The sequence below is a fragment of the Labrus mixtus genome, chromosome 6 (assembly GCF_963584025.1).
Source record: "Labrus mixtus chromosome 6, fLabMix1.1, whole genome shotgun sequence".
Lineage (NCBI taxonomy): Eukaryota > Metazoa > Chordata > Actinopteri > Labriformes > Labridae > Labrus > Labrus mixtus.
Genome location: NC_083617.1, coordinates 22,943,519 through 22,962,279, shown reverse-complemented (window position 1 = coordinate 22,962,279; position 18,761 = coordinate 22,943,519). Strand labels below are relative to the sequence as shown.

Below are 18,761 nucleotides of genomic sequence, written 5' to 3'. Positions count from 1 at the left end.
GCTACATTTCTGTCTAGGGCCCTCACTACAACAGTGATTGATTCATTTACATGCAAAGGGGGAGAAATGGAGACTTTAGGATACACAAAAACACCTTCATCGCCCGCTGCTTGCTGATTGGCTTTTATCAGTAGCAACATGTCCTTCTCTGATTTTCACACCCCTATCCTGTTTCCCTTGTGTGGTAGGAAACAAATGACATCATCCTTGTGTTGCAGCAGTTCACTAAACATTAACAATTTATTAAAGGCACTGCTGATCTTGTTGTCCAAGGTAGCTGCTGTTGTACTGTTCTACATTTTAGAACGCTACTGCCTCCACTTACGCAGACAGATGTAACATTGTGCAGTGGTATTGTCAGCTGCACATTCAGAACTGCTGTTTTGGGTTTATTGTTTATTTATTGTGACACTGTTAATAGCATCACACACATGCCCAGTGTGTGTAAATGGTCATTTGTAGTGCAGTGTCAGGCGTGTTGTATGGCGAGATATTAATTCTTAAACAGTGCTAAATTTAGCTTGTTTAAAAATAACATTATTATTAACACTAAAGCCCAGTTTCCACCAAGCAGTCCAGTTTAGTTCAGTCCAGTTTGTTACAGTAAAGCCTGATCTTGCTTGCGTTTCCACAGCCAACTGACCCTTATTTGTTAAACGGAGTGTAAGCCAGATGGAGTTAGCCGCGTCGGCTATGAAATAGTTTGACATCACAGCAGCCCAGTACAGTGGAGCCCGCTAACAATTAGTTAAACGAGGAAGAAGAAAGGGACACACTAAACAAAAAAAAGGGACCCTTTAAGGTCGGATCCGTACCCTTAGCACCCCAACAGAAGGGTACCAAAAAAGTAGGACGTACGGATCCCTTATTTTGGTACCATTCCCAACTTTTGACGGTGGAAACTCCAATAAATGGGTATCGAATCAAACTGAAGCGGACCGCTTGGTGGAAACGGGGCTGAAGTATTGTAGAGAGAGCTTGACACAGGTCTGGATGTGTGCACTGTGAAGATGATTTCTCACCTGGTACCAGGAGTAAGCCCTGTCCGACGGGTTGATGAGCACGGCCAGGATTTTGGCTCTGGGGAGCAGGGCAGCAGCTCTTTTTGGAGCTACCTCTGTGTCGAAGTAATTGGCACTCTTTTCAAACATGAAGTCTGTGCTGACATTTGAAGGGAATGGGAAGAAGTCCATGTACCTAGGGAGAACAAACATACAACACTGTACTAGTTTGCCAATATTTAAAAATAGATTAAAGCCCACAAGACATTTTCATTATATTACACTGCATTTTGAATAAGATATTTTTCAGGCCTTTTGCCTTTATTAATTACACAGCTGAAGATAGACAGAAAATGTGGGAAAGACAGAGTGGGCGCTGATATGCATCAAAGGGAACAACACTGATGTATCAAGGATTTGCCTGTGTTCATGGGGAGCCCACCAATCCAACTGAGCTAAACCAGCGCCCTTCTTACTGCTGTCTTATTGAATTGACTGTGATTTGTCTCTTTAGCCAATTGAAGAGACTTTAATCTCTAGAATCTCCTCATCTGTTTCAAACTAGGTGCCATTAATAAAGAACTATTTAATATTTTCAAAAAGGAATAACACCCTCCAGCCAAGTATAGTAGAGACATTTCTTTAGTGAACTGGTTAGGCACTTAGAGCAAACAGCAGTGTGACAGCTTCAAGATTGGATTAAGCTTCCGGATTCTTAACTGGTCAAACCAGGTCTTTAACACTGTTGTTTGAAGCTTCAAACAACAGTGTTAACAGTTTTAGGGTCGCTGTTTTTTCAGTTAATCAATTATCCATTTAGTCTTTAGTGGGTATATTTGTCCTGGCAGCTGTTGTAGGTTCAGTGTCCCTGAAACAAACCGGCATGTGACTACCAGCAGATACCTCTCCACAGCTTAGCAGGGAAACACGGAGAGGGAATATATTACCAAAATGTCTTTCAACTTGGCTGGAAGATTTTCACCCTCCATTTCTACAGTAAAGGCTTGTTAGAAAGATCACATCATAGTGAGCCCGGCAGGTACCCCATCAGAAAAGAAACATTAAAAAAATTAGACATATAAAAAAAAAAAAAACAGGGCTATGATGTGTTTCTGTTGTGCTAAGCACTGACGACTGTGAGAGCAGTACACTGTGTGTGGTAGTCGTGTTATTACCAGTCAATCCCATTGTCATAATTTGCTCCACTGAAGAACTGGATCTCCTCAAAGGTGGTGGGGCTGGGGAATGAGCTGGTGATTGCTGGGTGGAGACTCAGGAATGAATGAAGTGCTGTAGTGCCTGTGAGAAAAGACAAGACACCAGATCGTTATAATGAAGAGAAAGAGATGTGGAACATGATTTTCTTTTTGAAGAAGTATCAAAGACAAAAAGCACATTACCTGTTTTCTGTGGTCCAATAACAAGAAACTTGGGAAGTCTATCACAGGTCTTTTCTTTTGACCAGATATCCTTGTGTCTCTTGTCATGACAAGGGTTCTGGAAAATAGTGTAGCTTGTTTAAGTGTGTTTCACATCCTGAAGCAAATACATTCAACACTTTGGGCACATTCCAGTGTTTCTGCAAAATCTATTTTCTCAAACCTGTTCAAAGGGAGCCAAGGTGTAAGCCCACATTAAGACGAGGTAATTTAATGCATTGTAAATACATCCCCCTCCCCCCCAGTTCTGATTAAGTTTGGAATAAAAATAGAAGTCATTTTTAATTCTACCCTACTTTGCATCAAGTATTTTGTTGGAATAATAGTTATTATTTTGGGTTACTGGGTCGCGGCTCTTCCTCATGCCTCTGGGTGCAGGGAGAGCCGTTTTGTCTCCTACTCATATCTGTGAAGTAGTCTTACTTTTGACCCGTTTCTGTGTGAAAGGCTGCGTAAACTTGTGCAACAACAGTGGAAAAAAAGACAACTATCCTTTCATGTGAACAGGCACAGCTTAAATCCTGCAATCACACCAAGTTTATCATTGCAGTGAAGATTGTTTTGGGCTAGATTTAGTGACATCATCTCCCACCATGATTATAAAGTTTGCAACACTCCATGGATCATAAGCGTATCAAGCCACAAAGGTGATCCACAGGGATCAACTTGGATCACCACTACCAACTAAAAAATGAGCCTTTACAGGGCTGAGCGGCGCCCCAGCTTTACTTCCGTCTAGCTATAAATGATCTTTACGTTTTTGAATTGAATGAACTGACCTGCCAAAGTGGATCTCTCTCCTCAGGAAAGATCTGGAAGTATTTATCTGCAAGCTGGACAGGCGGCAATGTCTGCAGCCGGAGGTTGGTCCAACACTGGACGAACTTCACCAGAGACTCAAAGGTGTAGAGACCCAGCCGGTCGTTGCCATAGTTTGATAGGTGAGTCATAAAGATACTGATCTGGATTGAGAAGATTCAAGTTAAAATCAAGGTCAACTAAACTTTTGATTTGCTGTTTGAGGAGCACGTCCGGTCTCATGTCGTGTTCAAGTCGAAAATAGTTGTCATTGTGACAACTATAATGCCATGCCAACAATGGCTTTTTGATATATTTAGTTGACAGAGCATTTAATGCAATGTTAACAGGTAATGAATCAAACTATATGTACCAGTATGTGCCATAGTTCAATGACACCACTTTAAATTAAGATACAAATATTGTCCTGATTATTAAATCAGTTGTAGTGCATAAAGGATATGACTTATATATCACTTTGACAAGTATTAATGCTTACAATCATAACCATTAATACATATTACATTATCAGAACTAATCATTTTATAAAGTCAAGTTCTGTCACTTTTAAGACAGTTAGGACAGTGGTCATTCACATTTTCAGTCTACAGATTCATAAGACAGAGCTCTAATGTTGAGCAAGAATTGTCATGCCATTAACTGAAACTTCAACTGGCAATGGAGATGTTACATGCATGCTAGTGATGTACGATATAGCTTCTCTTTTAAAAGTAGTAGATGATAAAAGCAACCTGATTTGTCTTTAGATCTAGGGTAGTCTCACAGCAGACCAGTTAAAGAATGAACTACTGTGACTGGACTTTGACTGACTGTCATCTCTACAGCTACAGTAAGTGTGTGAGTGGTGAACTGTTTTCTTACAGGGTTAAGGAGTACAGTGAGGAAGAGTTCTCCTCCCCTGATGCTCTTGTCCAGCTCCTTTGAACCTCCGGGATATTCGTTGTAAAAGATCGTATGGGTAAAGAGACCACAAGTCTGCCTGGGCAGCACCTACAACAACACATAAAGGAGAACATCAGCTGTTTGTGGTACACTTTGACAGTGAGCGTGATCTTTGGTGCTTCTTTTTGTGGATATTTAAAATATTTGGTAACATTCTAAATTTTCTTAAAGATAAAAAATTTAAGTAGAGGGTTTTGCCATTTACAGACGGGATGTGATAATGTGAGTTTTTCATGCAAAACACACCAAGCTCATGAAACATTGATCAAACTATAACTTACTGGATATCAATAAAGAATGTGTTGTTGCATTCCGTATGTTTCATCTCTAGTGCTCATTGTACTGTATATCTGTAAGTATAAGACACTTTGTGACTTAGCCCCACCTTTATCTTACTTCAAAAAGGACTAGTCGTAACCACACACCACCAAGCCAAAGAGATTAGTCGTTTGTTGCGTCCTCATGATTCCTCGCTGAAAGCTTTGGTCTAGGAAATAAAGCTTGTTGTCCACTAATCTGAAGATCTAATCACCAAACCCAGTAAGTCAAACCAGTACACATTTAATGTTAACTTGGGGAAGATACTCAACCCAAACCTGCTCTCTGAGATGTGTCCATGTGAATGTATATGTTGGATAATGATGAGCCTTGAACAGCATGGTTGTTGGGCCATTAATGTGAGTGTTTGAATTTGTGAATTTTGACATGTAATGTCAATCCCTTTTTATCACTATAGATTAGAAAGGAACTATTTAAGTTCAGTCCGATGACATTTGCAGCAAACGGCATGAATCAGTTAGAAGAAAACCAGGATACGCCAGTAGTTTACTGGATCAGGGGCATCAAGAGCTGATTTACAGGATCACATTGTAGCTGAATGGGAATTCTTTAAACGTGAAGCTAGAATTGTTGCTTGTCAATCATAATATCTCACTACATTAATCAAAACAATGGAACTGCAGTGTTTTGTATTTATCTTCTTATTGATTTTTGTAGCACTTGCCGGTGTCGCAAGGGGTTGAAGTTGGCTAAACTTCAGTTTTGGCTCCTGCTCAAGAAGCAAAAATATTCTGTAAATAACCGATCAAGGACTCTGGTCTGACCTGGATCCCATTGTGGATGAAGCCGCGGCGGTATCGAGCTGGCCTCAGATGTGGATATTCCTCAGTGCTGGTCACCTTGATGCCCCATACAGACTTCCAAGCCTCGTACAGCTGGCTGTGAACTGGGTAAACCCCAGAGTGGTGTGGTGCCACTGCATAGCCCATATCTGTTGGGATGCCATGCTCCTGGAAAGTATGGAGAGAGGACAGGAGGTGCAGCAGAAGGGCAAAAGGGAAAGTAGAAAGTTATGGTTAGGAGAAAGAAGTGCAAAAAGGCTAGGAAGGCTAGCTATGATAATAAACATTTGAAGTATAGTCCAGTTTATAGTAAAGTCTACAAGTATACTGTATGTTGTAAAAAACAAAAAAACTCAAATGTTTCTAGTAAAAAAGAAAATCTCCTTCAGTGAAACATGTAGCCACATATCTATACACACCTTTGACCCTCTGTGTCTGAGGTGTATTAGTGTTTGCTTACCTGAGCAAAGATCTTGTTAAGCCTCATCTGCTCAGCCAAAACACTGACGTTGTGAAAGAGGTGAGGCTGCATGTGGCTCCACATGTGAGGAAACCACCAGAAGTCCATCCTGTGTTGTAGCAGCATGTCATCTCCGCGATCTTCCTCATCAGTACCTGAGAAACGAACACACAAACACTCAGGTGTAACCACATTCACAGGTATGTGCATGTGCCAAGTTTGGGGAGCTTTCAGGTGCTTTGAGCATTTTTTTGATTAGCAGGATAAAATAAATTCCACATCTAAAAAATAGGTTGCTCAGGCTCTGAGCAGCATCAGGTACAACGCTGAAGTCAAATATAAAATGAAATGCTTTAGCATATTTTAGACTCGCTTAGCGCCACAGCAATCTCTGGCCACATGTTACTTGATAATCGAATGATTTCAAAGAATCCACACTCTGGAGGATAAAGACTTTGAATGCAGACCATTATGATTGAAGTGAAACTTTATTGGGCCAGTTTATACTTTGGCTTGTTAGGAGAAAACAGTTGAATATGGTTAGTTAATATGAAATACCAGTGAGGCTACTCCCTGCAGAATAAAGCCCTATTTTACACTCAATGCAAAGTGACAAACCGTACACTGCAAGTGACATTGCTGACTGACAAAAACCTGCTCTTTAGTCAATGGAGCAGTCATTTTCTGATATTTAGGGTTCTCAATGCTGTTTCTCTGCTTTATACAGCAGCTTTCCTAATCCACTCCTCAGTTAAATATTAGTGAACTATCTGATAAACAAGTGAAATTGTTAACAGGGTGGACATGGAGATTCCAAGCTTTGGTTTTCTCCTCACATCATCGTAGCTCTTTCGATATTGGGCAGCTGTTCTGGTGATGCCAGGAGATGAGGACATACTAACTTCTAAGTCCTCACATGTCTGAACCCCCTTGAGAGGGAAATTCCTAATTGAGGTCTGGATGAATACTCATACCTGAGTACCAAGCTCCTCCTCATATGCTCACTCTATTATGTGCAGTCTCTCTACTTGTGATTGATTTGGAAGAGGTATTACTGCAGTGGGATTTACATCCATTTTTTGCATTATCATATCTCATCCATTGGCCTGGGTGTTTTGTGTTCGTAAAAAGACAATTGGAAGGAGAGAATTTCAATAAGCCCGTGTTTAAATACTACTGCGCTAGAGTGCGGACATTTTTGAGTGTTTAAATAAGCCTTATATGTTTCAGGATACTGAACTGTCTTGTAAGGCCTTCTAGGGGCAGCTGTGGCCCTGTGGTCGAGGCTGCCGTCTCTGTACCAAAAGGTCAGGGGTCTGATCCCCAGCTCTTGCAGTCACATGGCAAAGGGTCCTTGGTCCAGTGTGAAGACTAGAAATATACAATACAAGCTCAAGCCCATCTACCATTTGAGGCCTGTCAGCAAGTGAAATGTCTAGGAAGATGCCCCTGGCATATTAATCATTACAAATTGAAAGTTATCATAACATACTGTATACTTCAAAATGTATTATTTGGTGTATTTAATAAAAGTGTTAGGTATGTTTTCAGAATTCTACCTTTTCTTGTGGGGGAAAAAAAACCAAACTGTAACCAATCTGAATGAATTCTTTTTTTAAAGTGGTGGTTGGTGGGACACCTGTGATTGAACATATGGCACAGACAGCTTTCATTCATGACACTAGAAGTCATACAGTAATGTCAGTTGTGTCCTACCTGTGTGATAGAACTTTCCAGAAAATCCTAAATTGAAGGTGAAATTAGGAACCAACGCCCGCAGCTTTGTTTGAGTATTGAGCAATGCCTGTGGAAGGATGTGAAAGACACCACCGTCAGCCTTTATCAATGATTCGAGTGTTGCTTCACATTACAGTGCTAGATGAAAAGAAACCTAAACACTAGACATGTATAGAAATATCTTCATACTGGTATCTGTTGGTTTGTGACATGTTTTAATTTGGTCAATCTTTCTAATGAGTGCATTAGATCAGTGTTAGTATAAACTACATAAAGAGGACCATTTATTATATACTTCCTCATGAGTCATGAGCATGCAACATAAGAGGGCCATGACAGCATGAACCAATCATGAACTATTCTATGCAAGAAAAAATACTTTCTTGTAATGCATTCTGAACACCTCTTTAATGAATATGAATGCATGTCAATATCTCACAATTGTATTCCAACCAACGTTAAATGAGGACAACTTTATGAGGCCTATATGAAGGCCTATCACAGATATATAGTAGAATATGTTTTCAAACATGCTCAGCTCAGATATCTTCAAATGATTTCCTTTGCATAGTAATATGGAAAATAGTCTCTTAACAAGCTACATGGATAAAGCTATCTTTCATTCCATCTATAAATTCAAGTTATCAAGTGCCATATTGTTTACATCTCTAAAACGATTATCCGTCTTTCAAATTCTGTATCCATTGGGCTTAAAGCCCTACACATTGTGACAGGCAACTAAAGTAATAAACATCTGATAATGTGCGCTATCACCCACCTCCACATCCGACACCTTCATACGGGTTCCCTCCTTGCCAACAAAGATATCATCCACGTCCACCAGGATGTGGCGGTCCAAGGACAAACACAGTCTCTTCCCTGTCAGGTAGGCAATAGCATCAACAAACACCAGCTTGTGAAGCCAATAGTTAAGATTGTTTCCAAAGAGAACTCTTTGAATGCCATCATGAAGGCCCAAGTCCTGGACCACTGTGGCATGCAGGGCCCTCATGGAGCCAGGTCCAAATTGGGCCAGCGCCTCAGAGGACTTGGTGCTGGCCAAAAGCACTGGTTCATAGGTAGAGTGGTTGGACTGGAAAACCGTCCAGTCATCCCCTGGTAAAGGGCCCTGCTCCACCTGGTTGGGCTTTGTGATGTAGAGTAAGGGAGCATTTGGGTTAATATGGTAGTCCCTGAGTCCCAGGTGTGAGTGTAAAAAGAGGGGGAAACCTTTCAGCTGTGCGCTGAGAAGAGAGTTTTCGTTAGCTTTGAAGAAGCCAATGACACCTACTCCATACTCAGCACAGTACTTGTCCAGCAAGTCACGGTTCCAGGCATCCAGATTGACATATTTCAACACATTTTCATAAATGATCAGTGTGTAGCGCCCACGGTTATGCTCTGTCAATGTGGGCATGTCACCTTTACCCGGAGCAATCTCTGTCCGGTAGCGGAAGCGGCTAGATTCTAATATGGCTACAATCTCCTGGCCCAGCTGGGAGTAGATACTCTCTACGAACACCAGAACTACGGGCTGCGTCCTGGAACTGTCCATCGCCTTTACCTGTCGTAGCCGCCCTTGGCGCGGGGGAAGGAAGAGTGGAGCCCTCTGGACGCCCAGTCCTCCTCCATCAGCCCCAGTACTTGCGGCCAGTGACATCCCCCCTCCTCCACCACCACAGTCACTGAATGGTAAAGGGGGGGCCTCTTTGATTTTGGGGCTGTTGGAGACATAGTAAGCTAGGAAGGCCATAGACAGCAAGCAGAAGATGATAAGGGCCAGGATGAGGCGGTGAAGCTCCAGCTGGCGGACACCTCTCATTAGCTTCCACACACCCAAGCCTGCACCTACCATGGTGTTGAAGGGGGGAGGCGGGACTGGGCAGCAAGCAGCAGCGGTGAACAGGAAAGGAAGGCAGAGAGGTGGAGTAGGGATGAGAGGAGGAGGGAATGGAGGCGGAAGATTGAGCAGTAGATACTGGCACTGAGCTTTGCTGAGGAATAGCCATTTACACTAGGTCACCATGGCCAGCATTATCCATTACCTGCCCTGCAGCTTAAGAACACACTCAGATGATTGGATGGAGAATGACGGACAGAGAGGGGGATAGATAATTGATGGACGAAATGTTAAATATCAAGAGACTGAAGAGAGGGGAATGGAAGTTGGCTCAATTTAAATCCAAAACCAACAGAGCTGATCTCCGCGTGTGGACGAGCTGGGTCCTGAAAATAATGTCCAAAGTTCAGCCTGAGCTGCTTGGTAGATTTCCTCCTTCAAGCAGCTCTTTAGGTGTCACTACACATGGACATTTTCTGATGGTTGTCCGGTCTCTTAACAGTGGGAGATTCTCTTCTGGTGGCCTCTGCTTCGGGGCTGAACCCCCTCAGGCCACCTTGTCTTGACATCCCAGGAAATGACACCTTGAGGCAACAGGAAGACAAAGAAATGGGAAAGAAGAGGGTTAGAAGAAAAAGAGGAAAGGAGGAGAAATTGAATGCGGGTTAAGAAGGACAAGAAGAAATCTATTGATTTAAAAAAATTCTGTCAACAATTGTCCTGTACAATTCTAACAGGCATGTAGTCCAAGAAGCTCAAGCCTGAATTTTGAAGAAGGTAATCAGTTTAAGGAACATAACCATCGCAATTACCCAAACAAAGACCACTCTTGCCAAAATGAAGACAGTAAATAACATGAAGAAACAACGTTTGTAGACAGCTTCAGTTCAAAACAAAAAGTCACGAGACAAAACCATTTCAATTTTGCAGAGAAAGATATTGCTATTATAAACATCCTGGTGAGATACTGAATGCATCTCCTGCAACTCATCTTGCCCCGGCCCTAAAGTGTATTGCAAGTTTCAGAGCCAATCAATGTGAAGCAAAGTAAGACATGCTAGGTACAACGTCAGCAGTCAGTCCTTCATTTAGACATCAAAACCCATTGATGAGTCAGGAGAGGAAAACACTTTCTGAGAAGGATTGCAGCACTTTAAAAACCACCAATGTCTTTGTTTATCATTAACTTTGGATTTCTTCTATTAAAGTGAGGAATGTCTAATTGGGGAAAAAGTAAAGCAGAATCTGAAAAGAAATGATGTTGTAGATTGAGAGATTCTTACCTTGTAAACGGTGCATATCTGGAACTTTCTGGAATAAATCTGGAAGACCCCTGCAGGAGAGACAGAAGGGAGGGAGAGGGAAATAAAAAGAGAAGATGAAGGTCAACTGTATTTCTTTATGACAACAAAAACAAATCACTTTTTTTTGGGAATACCAAATCCAAATCACTTCAAACTATCGGTGATAAAAGCAGACTTTCAACCCAAAAGACAAAAAATGCCTTGTCCCTTGTCGGCTTTTCAAACAGGACTTTTAGGTGGGAAATGTTTCTTTGGGCAGCTAGGGTTAATAAGTCAAATTAAGTCCTTCAGTAATAGATTTTTTTCTGTAGACTTTATTCTTACAGGTAATGTATACACTTTCTAATGTAATTTAATTATGACCCCTTGTTTTTACATGTTTCAATACTTGGAAACAATACGGGGATTGAAAGAAGTCTTTGGAATTTAAAACCTCAGAATTTAGAGTGAAAAGGTCCTGATCACAGAGAAAATGAAATACTCAAAAGTAAATCCTGCTTGATAATTTAAAGCTACACAATAAAAATGCACCCTACCGAATACAACTAAGGTTACTGTAGAATGTTTTTTGACAGTCTGTGTTAAAAGTGATTACAGAAGCGTCATATAATCGGAACGGATGGAGAAAGTATTCATCCCTCATACAGCTTATCCCTTACTTTGGTGTAGTAAAGTAACTCTGCATGTGGGTGTAGACTGATATTAAGCCGTCCAATCAGGGGAGAGGTTAAGTAAGACTGAGAAAATGGATGAATGGCAATGTGCCTTTCTCTGAATAGGTGGTTTGTGACAACATTGGAGTGTGGATGGTACAGGGGTGTTAGTTAGAGGTGATTATATGCAATCTGTCAGCATCTGGTTCTTCACAATTGAGTGTAGGGGCGTGACTGTATTCATCTGTCAGCATAGGAACACACCTTTTGTAACATAAAAGTGCACAGCTCTGACATTGACGCCTCATTTGTTCTCAATTTAGTTTCAACGGTACATGGCTTCTTGGTTCTCTTGTAATTCCACGTTGTTCACTCTGTATTCACTGACTTGTTGTTCTGTATCTAAATGGGGCGGCTGTAGCTCAGTTGGTAGAGTCGTCGCCTCTCACAAGACACATGTGTCGTAGTGTTGTACATCGCTTTGGATAAAAGCGTCTGCTAAATGCTGTTTAATCTGTCATCAACTTTCTTTTGGGTAAAACCCCAAAGAAGCACTGATCAATAAAATATGTATTCAAACTTCCAAGCAATCCATGCTTTAGTTGCTTTTAATACTCTGTGAGATGATTCTCTTGAACAGCATCTAAACACCACAAAGTACATCTTAATACATACTTGGCACACTCCCATCTAAGTCTTATGAGTACGGCATAATGAAATTCCAGAGAGCACAGGCAGATGGGTTGGAGGTGAGGAAGACGAGGGGAGGAAGAGATAAAACATGGGAGTCCAGGAGGCTAGAGGAGCAGTGTGTTGAAAGTGTGCTCATAATGAACTTCTGCTGTTTAATGGATGACTGAGTAGAGCTGAGCACTCCTCAGGGAGTCACAGAGAACAGCTAGCAGCAGCAACACGAGGGAGCCAGCACGGAACCAGGAGAAGAGAGGAGGATGTATAAATCTAGTATTCTACTACAACCAGACCACCAGTTCTGTGGCTACCAACATGTTTTATTGTTATCTGCAAACAGAGTTGAGAAAATTAGGACAATGCAGTCATATTGCTTTTTTAATTCATAAAAAACAAAACACTTAGAAAGCAAAAGCACACTACGTGTATTTATGCATTCAAAAAAGCATTTATATAGAGCTAGTAGCCTTCATCATTCATTCATTTGTTTATCATTAAAAGGTTTAACTTCAGATGAGTGTATGTTATGTTGCTTTTAAAGGCTTTATATGTGATTTTTCACACTTAAATGTAATAGAAATCAAGTATATCCTCTGAAAATAACTGTGAGTCATGACTGTCTACAATGGGTGTAACACCCGAGTCCCACTGTCTGTGATGTTTTCAGAGTCCTATCTTCAGTTTGTTTACATCGTCGGGACGGCCGGCTGACTCCTCCCCTCGTGTATAAAAGTTGTTTAATTGAGGGACTAGAGAAAAGAAGAATAACATACTGTACTCACTGATTAACTGCGTTTCTAGATCTCGGTCATTTCAAGTAAATTTACATGCAGTGTGAAGATACGAGCATAATAAAGATCGCTAGCATTAGCATGCTAACACAACAATGCAGCGCGAGTTGTTTTGGTTTCATGCTGGTGCTCAAGGGCGACATCTGCTGGATCAAAAAAATCACATATAAAGCCTTTAAACACCACTGTAACACTGTCAGGGCACATTGTTAACCATATCACACACATGCAGATGCATATAGTGGTTTGAACTTGTGAGTTGCAGTTTGGCTACAGTGCTTCATCCACCTTTCCCTCGCCTGGAGAAAAAGTAAGTAAAGGGAAGTGGAAGTGAAAAAGGAAGCATGTGGAGTTTTAGAGGCACGTCATGAATTTTACAGCTAAACTCATTAAAATAGCAGTGCTGATGCTTTCAGTTCATTTTTAGTGTATTTAATATGTATCTTTACAGGAAGTTAAGTATTTTAGGTAGATGGTGTAATATTATTTCTGCTTGAGGAGTTACAACTGAAATGTGTATGTAGAACTGAGAAGACTCAGTAAACTTCAAATGGAAAGTTGACAGATTGAATAAGTGTCTGAACCAAGCCCCCTGAACACATTTGCAAGTTGTGTTGAAGTGTAAAGTTGGACAGCTTGCATCATTCTGAATGAATATATTTATTTCATTGCCTAAGTTAATGACAGGCCAAAAAAAAAAGCACTTGCTGATTTCAGGTCTGTGTACTCTCTGAAAGTTAGTGTCTATATATAGTCTGACTGGCTGTGTCCTCATCATTTCTGGAGTGACATATCTCTGCTTAATCTCTCATGTATATCATATCAGTGATTAAAATCACAACAGTAGAGGGCTTAGTGACTGTGAGGCACCGGCAAAGAAAGTCAATCAGCCAAACCCCAACTTCATCAACATTAGAGTCAATGTAGGAATCCAATTGGACCATGTATTCTCTCTATCAAGAATTGTAAATGGACTTGAGCTTGTGTAGCGCTTTTCTAGTCTTCTGACTACTCAAAGTGCTTTTACACCACATGTCACACCTACACATTCACACACTGATGGTAGAGGTCGCTATGTAATGAATCCATCAGAAGTAACTAATCCCATTCATACACTGCTGACAGTGAGGTACATCACACTGTAAAAAAAACAAGATGTCAATGCTTGCTCTATTCAACATCAATTTACAAACTTTATTGGCATGAAGGTAACTGACAATATTGCCAAAGCATCAAATAACAATACAAACAAGTTCAATAACAATATCAATAATTAAAGATATAATTAGAACTGAACATGAAAGAAATCAATTCAAAATGTTTCTCTATTGAGTTCCTCCATCTCTCTCTCTCTCCAGTTTGAAGTCTGTGTTTGAGCAGAGAAAGTCAATTATGTAGTCCATCTGCTTGCATGGAAACTCATCCTCCCAGCTGCTCTCCTCCAGCTCAACACTGATTACCCCCCCCCATCTAAACACTGCATGCTGCTCATTATCAAACGACTTCACTTCAGCCTGTGTGTCAGTGACAGCTACACACGGCTGATCAAACACTCACCCTTCCCTTATTAGTCAGGATGTGCTGATCCAGTTTTATATACCTTATTCTGTAAGTCATTAAACAATGTATGTCTGCTGGCACCTAGTCCCCTCACAGAATCTAATATAAGCTTGCCAATTGAATAGTTCTACATTGCATAAAGATTTCTTTATTCATTGATTATTAAATGAAGATTTGACTAACAAACTCTTCCTGGCCTGTAATGTCGGGCCTTTTCAAAGTCATCTTCAGTGTGTGTCTCTGATGTAGCCGTACCATCTGTACACCTTACATAAATGAATTACTCTTATAGGTGTGTGGGAGTGGTTGTTGGCAGTTCTCCATCCAGGTTTATTTCTCAGTCGAACACCATGCAAACACCACACACTCGCTCACTGAGTTTAAATGAAAGATTCACATATACATTGAGATCAGTGACTTCTATGCTTTCTATTGTTGAGAGTTGACAATGATAGCACTTAATCACATACATAGCCAAGTAGTGAGTAGATGCTAAATTACATGGACTAAATAAAGCGGGAGAATTTAAAGTTTGACTGCAGTATTCTGGATTCAAAATCGTAAACCCCACAAAAATCCCTAGTTGGGAGTCTACCCTCCAAATTCCACATATTCCGTGTGTTCCACCCGCGGATCGCCGGTGCCACGATTTTGCTTCGTTGGACAGCGCGCGCCCTGCCCTAGTGGATCTGTTTATGGAACGTGAGCGCAGAGGAGTGCAGCTGTACACACATCACAGGAGAACCTACAAGATCACACCAGAATAAAGAGAAAAACATACAAGCAACATGTAACCTTGTCTTTCTGAGGTAGCTTTGTTGTTTGTTTGGGGCCTGTGTTTTGACGCAAAGTTGATGTAAAAGACAAATCGTGAGTCCACGATGTGCCCATTGTAATGTGAGAAAGGACAGTTGAGAAAATGTGTTGACACTGAAGTAAACCACTGAAGTACAACTCCTGGTTGAAACCAAAGGATCCACCTGAGAGAGGATCATTTCGTATTATATCAAGATTATGTTTGTACATTTCTCCACTGATAAGTTGTGTTTCTCATTGCACAACAAGAAGAAATGATGCTGTCCTGCTGTGTAGTGCAGAGTGCTTTGAGGTCTTTAACACACAATCCTCCACAATTGTCTTGTTGGTTGAATGAATCTTTACCAAATCTGGTTCAGCTTTTCTTAATCTCGTCATGTGCTACGTGAAATCAGACTCCTTCTAGTAGTGGGGTGATATAAGTCCATTGTCTAAAACAATGGGGAAAGTGTGCAGGTGATGTGTGAGTAGGTAGTGTTACACTGTAACACCACAGCCATGGAAATCCTTAACTGAACTAAAGGTATTCATTTCTTTTCATGTTGGTTTGTCTTGTTCATTAGTTTATCTCTTTTATCATTTATAAACTGTCAGTATAGTCATTTGTGCTTCTTGCAGTAGCCTCACACACGTAAAGAGACAAACAATGTTTTTCAGAAAGGCCTCCCGGATCATGGGGGTAGACAGCATTTTTCACGTTTTCATCAGGGAAACAAAGCAGACTAACTTTGCTTGGAAGAATTAATCCTACATCCACACACACTGTGGAGTTATGCTTTGTGCCTGTAGCTTTGATTCCATTTTACACGGGCAGGCGGCCAAAGAACCATTGTTCAAACACTCTGCTAGAGTAAGTAGAATTCTACTATTTGTGACTTTTCTGCAATTCCTATTCTGTTCCCTTGTTAAAAACTGCAGAATGAAATGTGTTTAATGTTTTAGAGGAAAAAAAGCAGTTGACGACTCAACAACGCATCAGTACCTCCTCAACTGTCTCTTCATGGGTCCTTATAGCTTCATTTTGCACTAGAACTTCATAAACCTACCTAAATGTGAAGATGAAAATGTCCTACTAATCCAGAGCCAACCCAATCTGTATGAAACTTGAGAAATATTCAGTTAGCATTGAATCACGCTTTAATGAAATCAAATGTATTATGTCATGAAAACAGTTTTGTTCCAGCTTTTTGATTTGATTAAGATCATGCTTTTAGATTCATTTGCTTCATTACAACAGCACTGCTTAAATTCTGCCTTGATGAAGTAAAGAGTGTTCTATATTTTTTTTTCTGAAACTACTTCAGGGAAGTTTAAATTCAACTACATCATTTTTTAATCTGTAGTGCATCGGGTGTAGAAGAAAAGAGATTGGGGCGCTACCAACAGTTAAACAATACACACTTTTTGCACTAGCAAGAGAGTATAAAGAACGGCTTGGAAGCAGAGTTTGTAGAATGTATATTCTATAAAGTAAGACCACAGCTGAGGTGAAGAAGTAAACTTCTCTCTGTTTTCATCGTCAGACTAAATGGGAATGATCAAACTTTAAATCTGCTAGAATGTAAAATGTTACATCCATGCAAGATATACAGTATTTATTATTAATATTTACATGTTTATTTTTCTTTTACAAAAATTAAGGGAACATTTTTTTGCCAAATCTGTGCACCAAGATACATTAGAATAGAAGATTTACAGTGTTTGATACTCAAATTGTTCCAGGGGGACATTACTGTGATATGATTTATTAGGTTTTAATGGGAGATTGTTTCTTTCTTCAATTACACAATTACACACACATATGCACATAAACAAGGTGGGAAAGATATCACCACTGCTTCATTTTGAGCCCAGACAAACCCTGTTATCATCTATGATTACAGCATCGGATGAGGACTTTGTGTTGGCAGCCACTCAATATTTAATTATTTAAATTTTGGGAGAGGCAACAACAAAGAAAAGTTAACTGGGGAATCCTTAGTCTTGGTACTGATCTCAGAATGATACCTAAGAGGGCTTGCCTTATGCTCCCGCAAAAGCACCCATGACGACTGCACCTCAACGATACCATGAACCAAACGTAAGTTCAACTGGAACTGATCTCAGACCACAGCCCTACACATGATGTGAACCTGGATACACAAAAGCATTACAATCTAACTATTTGTTGACCTAATGGATTTAAATAGGTTTGCACTTCATAACTGACCATTAGGAGATTTTAAATCCAAATCTTTACTTTTATTCAAACCTAGTGAAGATATATTGTAGAGCAGGGAAATAATAGGAGTGGGCATTATGGCCTGAAAATAAAATAGAAGACTACAGAAAAGAGATCTTTAAAAAGCTGTTGTGCAATGGTGTTTCTATTTGGATCAAGCTTCGAATGGTGATACTACACACAATCCTAATTAACCAAGAACTATCTGGGATGGAACTAAGAGAGAAGGATGTTAGAAACAGAAGTCAGTGGGTTGGCATAATTTAATGGCTGTCACCACTGACGAGTTAATCGCGATTAATTAAGGTCTGAATTAATGTGATCTTTTTAAATCAGTTTACCGCACGCTAATTTATTTTGTCTCTTTAAGCACACTGCGAATTAGCAGTGTTTGAAAAGACCAACATGTTGCATCTTTAAATGTCTATCATTTAAAAAAAAACTCAAGACAGCTCAGCTGACAAGTCAAAAGTAACATTCACCTTCTCCTTTTTACCGTTCCTTTTAGTTGTTTTCATTTAGTTTTTGATCAGTAACAGGTTCCTTTTTCTGATTAAGTTAGTCCTTCCTTTTTTCAAAAACAGCCAGACAGTCCAAAGATTCAAACACAAAGTAATAGAATTTCAGACGAGATTAAAAATGTGCTTAATCGTGACTAACTACTGAATTAAAAATTTTAATCGTTTGAAATTCCTAAAAAAAATACTGCATTATTTGTTTTTGACCAAATACAGGACATTTCACTTTATGTTATCCATGTAGAGGTAAAATCAATTAAAAGCATAGTCAATATAATTTGCTAACTTTAAAGTATAACCTTAAGCAAAAGAAACCCCCCACCCCCACCACGTCTTTCTCTTAGCACACTTGGTTCAGCTTTCCCAGCAGCTGTGACAAAAGAAGACACGAAGGGAACAGGTCGAGAGAAATTTCAGAGAAATAACACTAATATACTTTACACACTTTTGTGCCACAGCTGACATAACTTTACAAGACAAAGGTCACTAGCTTGTGCTGCCAGTGACATACAACCCTGGCACTGCAAGTGTAGCCACTAAGAGAAAAAAATCACAATTAAACCAATATAATCAATAACGTAAAGGAAAACTAAGATTTCATCAACGCTCTGCACCAAAATAATATCTGGAGAAAGAAAAAAATCAGCATTGATGAAATACTGAGATTCATCAATTTATCTTTGAGTGACTTTTAGAAAGAACATCTGTTATTGATCTGTCTCATGTTGGTGGAAAGCCTATTCCAGGCAGAAGAACTTCTATAAAAAAATGTATGAATTGACAATCAAAAGGGTGGCTCCCTTATACCTTAAAGAACACAGTATCTAGTTCTCACTAAAAAGGTAGTGT

At 40.1% G+C, this 18,761-nt stretch overlaps 1 protein-coding gene across 1 annotated transcript in view; it reads right to left on the bottom strand.

The window, feature by feature from the left end:
* Nucleotides 1-18,761, bottom strand: part of LOC132975769 (bifunctional heparan sulfate N-deacetylase/N-sulfotransferase 2-like) — a 30,700-nt gene that overhangs the window by 5,404 nt on the left and 6,535 nt on the right. Inside the window, exons 2-11 of the mRNA XM_061040548.1 lie at nucleotides 10,643-10,692; nucleotides 8,298-9,943; nucleotides 7,499-7,586; nucleotides 5,783-5,937; nucleotides 5,305-5,490; nucleotides 4,121-4,249; nucleotides 3,220-3,402; nucleotides 2,402-2,498; nucleotides 2,177-2,300; nucleotides 1,023-1,197 (exon numbers count right to left, since the gene is read on the bottom strand). Of these exons, the coding sequence (XP_060896531.1) occupies nucleotides 1,023-1,197; nucleotides 2,177-2,300; nucleotides 2,402-2,498; nucleotides 3,220-3,402; nucleotides 4,121-4,249; nucleotides 5,305-5,490; nucleotides 5,783-5,937; nucleotides 7,499-7,586; nucleotides 8,298-9,374 (2,214 nt within the window). The 5' untranslated portion in view covers nucleotides 9,375-9,943; nucleotides 10,643-10,692. The remainder of the gene's footprint in view (nucleotides 1-1,022; nucleotides 1,198-2,176; nucleotides 2,301-2,401; nucleotides 2,499-3,219; nucleotides 3,403-4,120; nucleotides 4,250-5,304; nucleotides 5,491-5,782; nucleotides 5,938-7,498; nucleotides 7,587-8,297; nucleotides 9,944-10,642; nucleotides 10,693-18,761) is intronic.